This window comes from Polypterus senegalus, chromosome 2 (genome assembly GCF_016835505.1).
Source record: "Polypterus senegalus isolate Bchr_013 chromosome 2, ASM1683550v1, whole genome shotgun sequence".
Classification (NCBI taxonomy): Eukaryota; Metazoa; Chordata; class Cladistia; order Polypteriformes; family Polypteridae; genus Polypterus; species Polypterus senegalus.
In genome coordinates, this window is record NC_053155.1 from 134,115,345 (window position 1) to 134,130,234 (window position 14,890).

At 39.1% G+C, this 14,890-nt stretch overlaps 1 protein-coding gene across 1 annotated transcript in view; it reads left to right on the forward strand.

Moving 5' to 3' along the window:
* grk1a (G protein-coupled receptor kinase 1 a) overlaps positions 1-14,890 on the forward strand; it is a 44,405-nt gene that overhangs the window by 15,688 nt on the left and 13,827 nt on the right. The window contains exon 5 of the mRNA XM_039746095.1: positions 3,704-3,828. Coding sequence (XP_039602029.1) covers positions 3,704-3,828 — 125 coding nt within the window. The remainder of the gene's footprint in view (positions 1-3,703; positions 3,829-14,890) is intronic.

Below are 14,890 nucleotides of genomic sequence, written 5' to 3' on the forward strand. Positions count from 1 at the left end.
GTGAATATAATAATCATGCAAAGTTGACTCCCTACATTAAGGATTATCTTTGTAAACAGGTTATGATTCACTATGCTAAGTCAGAATAGCATTCTAACGTACTGTACTTGCAAAAAATAGCTGAATAAAGTAGTCCTCTACTTGCTAGACTCTGTCTTGTAGCTGTTAAAGCCTGAAGAGCAAATGCTAATGCGTTCATTATCAAACCCACTTCATCTAGTTCAGGATCATAATGGGGGAAGGCCGACTGTCTATCTTATTTACTCACAGAGTGAACGTGTCCCCAGATATTACTAAAAGTGTACATGACTACTGTACAGCAGTTCTTCCTAATATTAATATACTCCCATGTTCTCAGATTCTACAGTATGAAGTAAGAATGAAGTAGCAGCAGTTTGGAAAGAGAAATGGAATCGGGGATGGTCGTGGGTATACAGTATATAACTATTCAAGGTCACAACCAGGAAAGCAAGAATCAAGTAAACAGAGCCCAAAATGTGAAATAATAACAGTAGTCAAAATTTAAAACAAGAAAGAAAAAAAACAGTAATTTATACACAATCTGAGCCAAAATGTAAGTTGAAGATCATGGTCAAAGTGACAGAAAAGAGTTTGTAACCAGAAATCACTTTCATATTCAAACAAAATCAAATTAGACTTCTTAAGTTATATCCACAAACCTGAACAACCAGAAAGTGTACAAAGCTGACCTGATGTTATGTTGTCACAATTCCGCCCAACATGCTGACACAAGTCGATCGTTACCTCTAACCTGTTCTAATTTGCGTTAGATGATGAAAAGGATAGGCCAGTCTCACACCCCGTAGAGCCCCCTGTACACACCTTGTTTTAAAATGTTCAGTCACCCCTGATGCCGGAGCATTTATAGTTTGAGACAAAAAAAAAGACTAGTGGTCAATATACATAACACATGAGGAATATATTACATCACAGAAAAGACAGGAAAAAAAAAAAATCCTTTTCAAATGCCTCCCCAACCCAAAATAACCCTTACAATTGACAATACAAAAATATATCTATATACAATAAAAATATCTCTCTCCCAGTTCCCCTTCCAGAGTTTATAAGGACGTCCACATTTCCAGTCCCTGTGGGCAGCAGGTGAAACGAAGAATACTAATAGATGCTGATTCCTAGCAGCAAAAATTCTTCACAGTAAAAGCTATGCAGTCAGTCTGCGCCATGATAAAGAACAGTGAGGTCTTCGAGAAGCTCACCCGAGTGCGACTTGCATTCTTTTTCTGATGTAGAACCCTCGTCATCATCTGAGTTCACCTCTGCTATAGCGCGTCTTTATGTGAAAACAGTGTCAGATCAGGGGGTATTGTGAACGTAACTGGGAGAATAAAACTGAATTAAAAAAAAAAACAACGCTAACCTTTACAAGTACCATACATTTACACCGGCTGTTACAGATTCAAATCAAATGTATGTTTTTATTCTAAAATAGTAAGAATAAGAGCTGCTCACTTCTCAAAACGGAGTCGTTTGGAGTTGAACTCATGACCCTTTGATTAGCACTCGGCAGTTCTTAGCGTTACACCACCAAAGCAATCGTAGCGAGGACCTGTCAATGTCACACCCTAACGCAGGTTCTTTTTCTGCAGTTATATTCTTGAATAAAAGCACATTTGTTTTGTTATACTTGTACCTTTTGTGAACGTGTTTATTTGATATTTGGACTTCAGGCTGCACACATTATACGCTTCATGTCTACATTTATCCATCCATCTATTTTCCAACCCGCTGAAACCGAACACAGGGTCACAGGGGTCTGCTGGAGCCAATCCCAGCCAACACAGGGCACAAGGCAGGAACCAATCCCGGGCATGGTGCCAACCCATCGCAGATGTCTACATTTATTAATTATTTATTTACTAAAACATAAAAAAACATTTTAACAATGTGTTTACATAGGTTGTTGTAGACATGGAACACACATGAAATGCATGTGTTCCAAATAACGATATACCATTTACTCTAGTCTATACAACTCTAAGCAACTCACACACAGGTAAACAGACTTGAGCTGAGAAAACTTTGTGCGGTGGTGTGGGGATGTGAGAGCAGGCTGCTTGCTGCTTATCGACACATTTACAAGACAAAAGACACTGACGGACAGGTGCGAAGGGATTTAAGGTGGGATGGATTTACAAGTTTTTTCTTAGGCTTTGGTAATTCTAGTGTTAAACGGTACACTTTATGCAAATTGCTCCCTGAAAATGAAGAAAAGGAAACCAGAAGTCCCAACTCTGGGGCACCGCTGTCAATCTCAATCTGTAAGTACAACCCTCACAAAACCTGATCAACAAAGAAAAATATATTATTTTTATTTATGTGGCAGCGCTACAGTGTGCCACTCACTTCCAGTTGACTTGTCCTAGCAATGCCATAGAAACGATTTATACTGTATCAAATGGTAACACCCATACAAAAACATAATTTAAAATTTACTAAAATAAAAAATAAATTTGACTGTTTCTTGGTTCCTAAAACAACAAATTGATGTATATATTAAGTATAGAAACCCGAAAAGCTATATAGAAAAATTAAAACCAAGGTTCAGATCATGACAATGCGCAGTGCTATAAAGATTCTCACATAAATAATAAAGAAAAAAAAAATTTGCACATTACATTTCTTTACCTGAGATACTATGATTCTCCCACAATCTGAAACTTGCATTAGCCACATGGCAGGAAACAGCTTTGGACAGGCCAATAAGCCATCACAGGGCCCACTCACAATAGCAAACTGACAGAGAGACATTATAGAATAACCAATCATCCTGACAAGGCCATCTTTGGGCATGTGGGAGGAACATCAGAGTAATTATAAGGAAACCCACACAGACTCAGGCAGAAGGTGTAAAATTAACACAGACAACAACAAGTGGAAATACAGGCCCAGGATAGTGGGTTCATAAGGCTGAAGTGCTAATCTCTGCACCCTATAATATCAGGTGGTAACTTCTTGAGGGTCAGACTTGGAGTTGTAGGACAGTAATGCAATATTCTCCTTTGTTTTAAAGGTCAGCACTTTTAGTCACTAGGCCACCTTGCTTGACTCTTTTCATGGAAAACTAGCAACTGCCAATGGTGCTAAAGATACATTATTATCAACACAGCATGGTGTAAAAATATGGATTTAATTGATGTTTTAAAAAAATTGGCTATTTAAATGTAGTGCAGGCTGAACAAAATTAGGGAAAATGTGGCTTAAAGCTGGAGAGAAAGTAACAGATTCCAAGTATTATTTATAACCAAACCCTTTAACACTTCTCTCACAATTCCATTGGTATTACCAGCTTACATAATAGTCATGTTGACTCTATACTTTACTTCACATTGCACTTTACTTCATTTTAATGATTTCAATACAATACCAAATTTATCTTTTTTTAAAATCCAGAAGGAATATATTGTTTCAAGTGTGCATTAGTCTGTTACAAATGTGTTGTTAGACCAGTCTTGAAAAACATCTTTCTATTCCTTTCTGCTAGCTAGTTTGAGAGCTTCCAAAATTAATCAGTCTTTAAAAAATACCATTACAAATACAGCATGAGAAGGATTGCCAATAGATCAAAGTCATATTAGGTTTACAGGAAAACAATTAGTGGTTTGGAGCCACTGGCAATACATCAACGTCTTGGAGTACTGCAAGTTGCTTTTTGAATTGGCAGGCTTCATGGCACCTGAACTGCTAAAGGGTGAAGAATATGACTACTCTGTGGACTACTTCACACTCGGGGTGACACTGTATGAAATGACTGCAGCCAAAGGCCCATTCCGATCAAGGGGAGAGAAGGTAAGAGCATCCTTCCTGTGTTATTATTTTCTAACATTTCACATATAGATGATTCTCTTTAAATTGATATTGTCAAGTCAGTACAACTCTGCAATTTTCCTTGTTAACCCAGACTGCTGTCAAATTCATTTCTTTCTTTCAAAGTGCTAATAGACTGAAGTTATTGACTTCATTGATATTTTCTCCACCATGAGCATGTCTCACTATTGATAATTAAACTTCATATGTATTTATGCTGTCATACATACTCTATGTATTGCTTTTGTTTTTAATCCTTGATTGAATTTCATTGACATACTTAGCTCATAATTGTCTAATACACCAATCAGCCCCAACATTTAAACCACTTGCAGGTGACATGATCAACACTGATTATCCCATTGAAATTGCATCTGTTAAGGGGTGTGATAAATTAGACAGCAAGTGAACAGCCAGTTCTTGAAGGTGATGCTTTGGATGCAGGAAAAACTAACAAGCATAAGGATCTGAGCAACTTTGCCTATATTGTGATGGCTAAATGACTGGGGCAGAGCATCTCCAAAATGCCAGGTCTTCTGGGATGTTCCCACTATGTAGAGATTAGCATCTACCAAAAGTAATCCAAGGAAGGACAACCGGTTAACTGGTGATAGGATTATGGGTGCCCAAGGCTCATTGATGCACATGAGCAACATGGTCCCATCCCACAAAAGAGCTCCTGTAACACAAATTTCTCAAAAACTCATGCTGGCCATGAGAGAACATATGAAGCATTGCAGCTTGTTGTGTATGGGGCCAAAACCAGCTGCAGATTAGTCAGACTGCCCAAGGTGACACCTGCCTTCAATGGGGCAATAGAAGAACGTGGCCTGGTTTGGTGAATCACATTTTTAAGACCATATGGACAGCCGGGTGTGTGTGCATCATTTACTTGGGGAAAAGATGGCAACAGAATGCACTGTGGGAAGAAGGAAAGACAATGTGATGCTTGGGCAATGTTTTGCTGGGAAACATTGGGGCCTGGCATTCATTTTGATTACTTTGCCACATACCACCTACTTAAAGATTGTTGCAGGCCTTATACACCCCTTCAAAACAACAATATTCCCTAATGGCTGTGGCCTTTTTCAGAAGAATAATGAGCCCTGCCACATTGCAAAACTTCTTTAGGAATGGTTTGAGAAACATGACAAAAAGTTCAAGGTGTTGACTTGGCCTCCAAATTTCCTAGATTTCAATCCAATCGAGAATCTGAGCTATGCTCCAAAAAAACCAAATCCGATTCATGAAGATCCCCACCTTGCAACTTACAGGACTTAAAGAATCTTCTGCTAACATCTTGGTGGCAAATACCACAGGACACCCTCAGGGTTGTTGTGGAGTCCATGCCCTCCTATGAGTCAGAGCTGTTTTGGCAGCATGAGGGGGTGGGGCATACACCACACAAGGCAGGTGGTTTTAATGTTGTGGCTGATTGTTGTATTTTTATTCTAAAGATAAAGTGCCCGTGTCTTGAAAGACAAAACTCAATTATTCAGGTTTTGTGCTGTCAAATGTTAATAGATTTCATGAAAACTTCAAGAAGCCTTTTTCTGTAAAACAGGCTACAGTAATGAATGCTTCCCACCATTTGCCCAACTGTGGTAAAGCGTGTCAGGGGTCCGTGGCAGTGCAATGCAGCTTAGGCTTGTGGGTGAAGGTGTGTGTGTGGGTGGGTGATTAGCCATACAAGCACAGAGTGTTTATTGGTGAAATTGTATGACTGAAGTGTATTCAAAGCAGCCATTCCTCAATGACGCTCCATGGGCCATGAAAGAAAGCACTTACACCCGCAACATTTCTAAGGTAAATAAGGTCTGAGTAGGACAGACAAGAAGGAACTGGGAGAATAACACAAAAAAGAAAATAGCAAGGAAAAACATTTATAGAGATCAAGTTGTAAAATCAGGAGATCAACTCAATGCAGTACACAGTGGGCAAGGCGGTCAGGTGGCCCCACAGGAAGCAAGAGGAATAGGGCACTAGGAGCGGGTCACTCCTGTAGAGCATCGTATGAAGTAGAAGCAGCCAATAGCTTCAAAGATCGTGGTGGTGGGATGGTGAAGCCGGGCTTTGGGCATTCCAGTGGGTGCTGGCCGAGGTGGCTGAGATGAAAGCTGTTGAAGGAGGAACACACTTGCGGGCATCTCATTCTTCTAAGCAGACCCAGAGGGTGAGCAGAGGCAACAGAAAAGGGAGACACACTTGAGAGGAGAATGAGGAAATCAATAGTGAATGACTTAGTTGCTTGTTACAGTAGCTCAAATTCACATCATTTCATTGGGTTAATCTTTTTAGGTCATCTGGATCACAAGTAATAATGATATATTGCATTCTGAATTCTTTGCTGAGTGTCACATGAGCATTAAAACTTGGATTTAACCCTGGTAGGTTTAGAGAATGGAAGGTAACCAGGTCTGAATGGCTTCTCTCTGTACACTTTCCTCAAAAGCCACACTATCTACCACTTTAGCCTTCCTTTCTCCCTCACTCTCTCCAGGAGAGTCCTTGTCACAAGCTGCCTCACTCCAAGGTGACCCACAATTACTGCAAGCATCCTGGGTGGCAACAAAAACCCTTGCACATTCCCTCCAACATAAAGTTGCACTGGTAAGTGCCACAGACTGAGTGCCCATGCCATTACTCTTACAAAGCTGTCAAATACTGTCCACTAGTGGCCTGGGCAAGTTAAATACATTAAAAGGATTTCTGTTTAAATTAAATTAAATGTTGTGAGGGTAGCACCAGCTGCTGGTCATATATGGTGTTGGTGCCTCAGACTCATTCACATTGGGTGTACTTCCATAATTCATTATCAGCATGTGCAACTTTTACTTTATCACAGAGATAACAAACCATTTGTTTCCATATATTGTTTTATATTCTAAATATGCTTCTCAAAATAAGTGATCCACCTCTTCCTGAATGGAAAAACAGGATCTCCTTAACTGCTTCTTCTACTGGTTGCCACTTTTACAATAGTTAGCCTTTCTTTCTGAAAATACCTTACGATTTGTATTGAATTCATTAGAACAACTCCTCAATTGTTTCTTTATTTAGAATATACACACAGGATTCTTTGAAAATGAAGGCACTCCTACTTTGTCTTTCAAGGCTAAGTGACTTCAAAGTTTCACTTATTTTTATTCTCTGCTATATCTGAAATATACTGCAAAAACATTTGGTTCTTGTCATGTGTGTTTCGTTATGAGAACCATTACGCCAGTATCAAACTTTGTGGGTCTAAACAGTTGGTCACAATAAAATGTAGCAAGAATGTTTATTCAGAAATGACAATAAGAATTCTTATATAATCAGATTGGATCAGATTTGAAGACCAATTTCAGAAATATGGATTGTATCCTCCAGCTGTACTCTTTATTTTGTTATATTGGGTTGAAACCCGAAAAGCTATATAGAAAAATTAAAACCAAGGTTCAGATCATGACAATGCGCAGTGCTATAAAGATTCTCACATAAATAATAAAGAAAAAAAAAATTTGCACATTACATTTCTTTACCTGAGATACTATGATTCTCCCACAATCTGAAACTTGCATTAGCCACATGGCAGGAAACAGCTTTGGACAGGCCAATAAGCCATCACAGGGCCCACTCACAATAGCAAACTGACAGAGAGACATTATAGAATAACCAATCATCCTGACAAGGCCATCTTTGGGCATGTGGGAGGAACATCAGAGTAATTATAAGGAAACCCACACAGACTCAGGCAGAAGGTGTAAAATTAACACAGACAACAACAAGTGGAAATACAGGCCCAGGATAGTGGGTTCATAAGGCTGAAGTGCTAATCTCTGCACCCTATAATATCAGGTGGTAACTTCTTGAGGGTCAGACTTGGAGTTGTAGGACAGTAATGCAATATTCTCCTTTGTTTTAAAGGTCAGCACTTTTAGTCACTAGGCCACCTTGCTTGACTCTTTTCATGGAAAACTAGCAACTGCCAATGGTGCTAAAGATACATTATTATCAACACAGCATGGTGTAAAAATATGGATTTAATTGATGTTTTAAAAAAATTGGCTATTTAAATGTAGTGCAGGCTGAACAAAATTAGGGAAAATGTGGCTTAAAGCTGAGAGAAAGTAACAGATTCCAAGTATTATTTATAACCAAACCCTTTAACACTTCTCTCACAATTCCATTGGTATTACCAGCTTACATAATAGTCATGTTGACTCTATACTTTACTTCACATTGCACTTTACTTCATTTTAATGATTTCAATACAATACCAAATTTATCTTTTTTTAAAATCCAGAAGGAATATATTGTTTCAAGTGTGCATTAGTCTGTTACAAATGTGTTGTTAGACCAGTCTTGAAAAACATCTTTCTATTCCTTTCTGCTAGCTAGTTTGAGAGCTTCCAAAATTAATCAGTCTTTAAAAAATACCATTACAAATACAGCATGAGAAGGATTGCCAATAGATCAAAGTCATATTAGGTTTACAGGAAAACAATTAGTGGTTTGGAGCCACTGGCAATACATCAACGTCTTGGAGTACTGCAAGTTGCTTTTTGAATTGGCAGGCTTCATGGCACCTGAACTGCTAAAGGGTGAAGAATATGACTACTCTGTGGACTACTTCACACTCGGGGTGACACTGTATGAAATGACTGCAGCCAAAGGCCCATTCCGATCAAGGGGAGAGAAGGTAAGAGCATCCTTCCTGTGTTATTATTTTCTAACATTTCACATATAGATGATTCTCTTTAAATTGATATTGTCAAGTCAGTACAACTCTGCAATTTTCCTTGTTAACCCAGACTGCTGTCAAATTCATTTCTTTCTTTCAAAGTGCTAATAGACTGAAGTTATTGACTTCATTGATATTTTCTCCACCATGAGCATGTCTCACTATTGATAATTAAACTTCATATGTATTTATGCTGTCATACATACTCTATGTATTGCTTTTGTTTTTAATCCTTGATTGAATTTCATTGACATACTTAGCTCATAATTGTCTAATACACCAATCAGCCCCAACATTTAAACCACTTGCAGGTGACATGATCAACACTGATTATCCCATTGAAATTGCATCTGTTAAGGGGTGTGATAAATTAGACAGCAAGTGAACAGCCAGTTCTTGAAGGTGATGCTTTGGATGCAGGAAAAACTAACAAGCATAAGGATCTGAGCAACTTTGCCTATATTGTGATGGCTAAATGACTGGGGCAGAGCATCTCCAAAATGCCAGGTCTTCTGGGATGTTCCCACTATGTAGAGATTAGCATCTACCAAAAGTAATCCAAGGAAGGACAACCGGTTAACTGGTGATAGGATTATGGGTGCCCAAGGCTCATTGATGCACATGAGCAACATGGTCCCATCCCACAAAAGAGCTCCTGTAACACAAATTTCTCAAAAACTCATGCTGGCCATGAGAGAACATATGAAGCATTGCAGCTTGTTGTGTATGGGGCCAAAACCAGCTGCAGATTAGTCAGACTGCCCAAGGTGACACCTGCCTTCAATGGGGCAATAGAAGAACGTGGCCTGGTTTGGTGAATCACATTTTTAAGACCATATGGACAGCCGGGTGTGTGTGCATCATTTACTTGGGGAAAAGATGGCAACAGAATGCACTGTGGGAAGAAGGAAAGACAATGTGATGCTTCGGGCAATGTTTTGCTGGGAAACATTGGGGCCTGGCATTCATTTTGATTACTTTGCCACATACCACCTACTTAAAGATTGTTGCAGGCCTTATACACCCCTTCAAAACAACAATATTCCCTAATGGCTGTGGCCTTTTTCAGAAGAATAATGAGCCCTGCCACATTGCAAAACTTCTTTAGGAATGGTTTGAGAAACATGACAAAAAGTTCAAGGTGTTGACTTGGCCTCCAAATTTCCTAGATTTCAATCCAATCGAGAATCTGAGCTATGCGCTCGAAAAAAAACCAAATCCGATTCATGAAGATCCCCACCTTGCAACTTACAGGACTTAAAGAATCTTCTGCTAACATCTTGGTGGCAAATACCACAGGACACCCTCAGGGTTGTTGTGGAGTCCATGCCCTCCTATGAGTCAGAGCTGTTTTGGCAGCATGAGGGGGTGGGGCATACACCACACAAGGCAGGTGGTTTTAATGTTGTGGCTGATTGTTGTATTTTTATTCTAAAGATAAAGTGCCCGTGTCTTGAAAGACAAAACTCAATTATTCAGGTTTTGTGCTGTCAAATGTTAATAGATTTCATGAAAACTTCAAGAAGCCTTTTTCTGTAAAACAGGCTACAGTAATGAATGCTTCCCACCATTTGCCCAACTGTGGTAAAGCGTGTCAGGGGTCCGTGGCAGTGCAATGCAGCTTAGGCTTGTGGGTGAAGGTGTGTGTGTGGGTGGGTGATTAGCCATACAAGCACAGAGTGTTTATTGGTGAAATTGTATGACTGAAGTGTATTCAAAGCAGCCATTCCTCAATGACGCTCCATGGGCCATGAAAGAAAGCACTTACACCCAACATTTCTAAGGTAAATAAGGTCTGAGTAGGACAGACAAGAAGGAACTGGGAGAATAACACAAAAAAGAAAATAGCAAGGAAAAACATTTATAGAGATCAAGTTGTAAAATCAGGAGATCAACTCAATGCAGTACACAGTGGGCAAGGCGGTCAGGTGGCCCCACAGGAAGCAAGAGGAATAGGGCACTAGGAGCGGGTCACTCCTGTAGAGCATCGTATGAAGTAGAAGCAGCCAATAGCTTCAAAGATCGTGGTGGTGGGATGGTGAAGCCGGGCTTTGGGCATTCCAGTGGGTGCTGGCCGAGGTGGCTGAGATGAAAGCTGTTGAAGGAGGAACACACTTGCGGGCATCTCATTCTTCTAAGCAGACCCAGAGGGTGAGCAGAGGCAACAGAAAAGGGAGACACACTTGAGAGGAGAATGAGGAAATCAATAGTGAATGACTTAGTTGCTTGTTACAGTAGCTCAAATTCACATCATTTCATTGGGTTAATCTTTTAGGTCATCTGGATCACAAGTAATAATGATATATTGCATTCTGAATTCTTTGCTGAGTGTCACATGAGCATTAAAACTTGGATTTAACCCTGGTAGGTTTAGAGAATGGAAGGTAACCAGGTCTGAATGGCTTCTCTCTGTACACTTTCCTCAAAAGCCACACTATCTACCACTTTAGCCTTCCTTTCTCCCTCACTCTCTCCAGGAGAGTCCTTGTCACAAGCTGCCTCACTCCAAGGTGACCCACAATTACTGCAAGCATCCTGGGTGGCAACAAAAACCCTTGCACATTCCCTCCAACATAAAGTTGCACTGGTAAGTGCCACAGACTGAGTGCCCATGCCATTACTCTTACAAAGCTGTCAAATACTGTCCACTAGTGGCCTGGGCAAGTTAAATACATTAAAAGGATTTCTGTTTAAATTAAATTAAATGTTGTGAGGGTAGCACCAGCTGCTGGTCATATATGGTGTTGGTGCCTCAGACTCATTCACATTGGGTGTACTTCCATAATTCATTATCAGCATGTGCAACTTTTACTTTATCACAGAGATAACAAACCATTTGTTTCCATATATTGTTTTATATTCTAAATATGCTTTCTCAAAATAAGTGATCCACCTCTTCCTGAATGGAAAAACAGGATCTCCTTAACTGCTTCTTCTACTGGTTGCCACTTTTACAATAGTTAGCCTTTCTTTCTGAAAATACCTTACGATTTGTATTGAATTCATTAGAACAACTCCTCAATTGTTTCTTTATTTAGAATATACACACAGGATTCTTTGAAAATGAAGGCACTCCTACTTTGTCTTTCAAGGCTAAGTGACTTCAAAGTTTCACTTATTTTTATTCTCTGCTATATCTGAAATATACTGCAAAAACATTTGGTTCTTGTCATGTGTGTTTCGTTATGAGAACCATTACGCCAGTATCAAACTTTGTGGGTCTAAACAGTTGGTCACAATAAAATGTAGCAAGAATGTTTATTCAGAAATGACAATAAGAATTCTTATATAATCAGATTGGATCAGATTTGAAGACCAATTTCAGAAATATGGATTGTATCCTCCAGCTGTACTCTTTATTTTGTTATATTGGGTTGAAGAAGGTTTTCTTGAATTAAAATGCTGTTAACCTATTGCAGATGACAAATCTTAATGTACTGTGATTGAAATGAATAAGTCTTGGTTGGGGGCATTTAACCCAGTTATTAGATAGGAAGCATAACAGTAACTAGACATTTAGGTTAAAAACTTATCCGTCCGCTTACTTTGTGAGCTTGCTTAATCCAAAACTTTAAACGTGAAGGCCAATCAACTTAGTATGAATGTATTTTAGATACAAGAGGAAAACTTTCAACACTGTAATGAATTTAACAGGTTTTGAAAATGGATGGATTACGTGCATTTTTCAGACCTAATAAATACAATTCAGGGTCACAAGGGAAAAGAGTCAGTCCCACTAGCATCATGCTCAAATCAAGAAACAACCTTGAATAGGATGCCAATCCATCAATAGGCCCATACAGCTCCCCATCAAGACAGCCAACCTAACTTCTGTGCCTTTGGGAAATGTGGGAGGAAAACTCAAGTAAATCCACAAAAGTACGGGAAAAAATTCAAATTCTACATGTAGAACAACAGGGCACAGGACTTGAACCCAGGATGTAGGATCCAAGAAGCAACTATTGTATCACAATGTCTCACTTAGATTTAATCTAAATTAAGTAATTTTAAAAATGATAATATGAGGATGAATTAGCTGACACTAGTTTAAATGTAGCCTAAATGTACAATGAGATATACACAATAGTATGAACAGAAAAGCATAAGCATGACTTCAGTGTTCACAAAAAAACTGTAAGAATAAACATTAATGTGAGTTCAAAAATGTCCAGGCCCTCTTGTGGACATTATGAAGATAGCAGGAAAATCTCAGCGCTGCCTTTATCTGTATTAGTGTATTACCTTTATTGTGAGTAATAAGTCAATAGGTTTATAGTAACATAATCAATAAATGTAATGAGTATTTGATCAACTGTGTTTAAAACTAACAGATTAACAATATTTTTTCACTTCCTTGTAAAGGTGTAGCTTTATTTATGGATGCACTTCCTTGCCAAAGATTTCTCAAAAAGCTACAAAACCCTGCAAAAGTTCAATATTAGAAATATAAGTTGTTTTTTTTATGCCCCACTGGTCATTGTTTCTATCAGTGAAAAATTTTATTATTCTTTTTTTGGGGGGTACTGTAGAGCACTCAAGCTCAAACAAATGACACAAATGCATCGTCCACATTTGGCTCTTAAATGCTGCGACTTCCATACGTCCTTTGCAGCTGGAATACACCTTTTTCTGACCTCACTTCTGTTATAAAAATAACCAAATACTACTTCTGTACTAGGTCGTCTCTGCCTGTGCTACATGAATACAGAATATCCAGAGCAGTAACTAATCACAGAACTAAACTCCAAGTGAACATTATTACTTTTTCTGGGAATCAGAGGCTTTTGAAGGTTTTTACGTTGACTTTTCAGTCCCACCTATAATCTGCTGCACGAGAAAATTCTGATTTTAAAATGTCCCATAACTTCAAAAATAATTATGAAATGTCCACTGTGTTCCATTAAGCTACCATACATAGTTGTACTTCTATTACTTATCTTGATAATAATGCAATCCAAAAGGACCTCCTTGCCTCCTCTGTTGTTTGTGTATTATTGATTACAGATGCTGATTCTCTTCATGTTATTACTATTTACTTATTTTCTTATTTACTTACTTATTATTTACTTATTTGGATGACACCTTCATCCAAGGAAACTTAAAACATTTAATATACCATTGGTTACATTTCTTTTGTTTTCTCAGTTGGCGCACCTACAGGCAAAATGACTTGCTCACACAGTGTCAGTAGTGGGATTTGAATTCAAGACATCAGAGTTTGAAGTGCAAAAGCATCAGTCACAGTGTCACACTACCTGTCTAACAGCATACATCACGTTTACTGGTGACCATATTAATTGTACCTACTGTGCTTAACGGCAGGTAGGACCAGCTTTTATCTCTAGAACAGTTCAGAGTTCTGCAAAGCATTGATTAAACAAGATGCTTGAAAAAATTCTTAAGGATTTTTTATCCATGCCAACTCAATAGTATCACACAATCTTTGTGCAACGATTTTATGCAACGTTCTTATGTGACATTTTCTCTCACACTTTAAATCTGGCTTATTTTAAAACCTACATATTCCATATTCCTTCTTCACTAAAAACTGCTGTCATCAGACCCCTACTGAAAAAACCCACCCTGGATTCTGAAGTTCTCTCCAATTATAGGCCCATTTCCAATCTTCCATTTCTCTCTAAAGTTCTGGAAAAAATAGTTGAAACTCAACTTCATGACCACCTCAAACTGAATAATCTGTTTGAAAAGTTTCAGTCTGGTTTCCGCCCTGGCCATAGCACCGAAACAGCCCTGGTCAGGGTCACCAATGATCTTCTGATAACAGCAGATACTGGTTCCCCTTCTTTACTCATCCTCCTTGACCTGACAGCTGCTTTTGACACAATAGACCACAACATTCTTCTTCACCGCCTGAAATACACCATTGGACTCTCTGGAAATGTTCAAAATTGGTTCACATCTTACCTGACCGGCAGAACTGAGCACGTCGCCCTGGGCAGCGCAAAATCTCATACCCACAACGTCACTTGTGGTGTCCCACAGGGCTCTGTGCTAGGCCCCATCCTTTTTACCATCTACATGCTCCCCCTTGGAAATGTCATTAGCAGACATGGTTTATCTTTTCACTGCTATGCTGATGACACTCAGCTTTACCTCAGGACTACCCCCACCTCCTCTACTGCTCCTCTGCCAATCTCTACATTGACTACCTGCCTGGAGGAGATAGAGGCGTGGATGAGGCTCAGTTTTCTTCAGCTAAACAGATCCAAAACAGAAGCCATCTTAGTTGGCACATCACACCATCTCCGCTCTTCTACCATCATCAGTATCACTTTGCTGGCCAAAACATTCCCCTTTCCA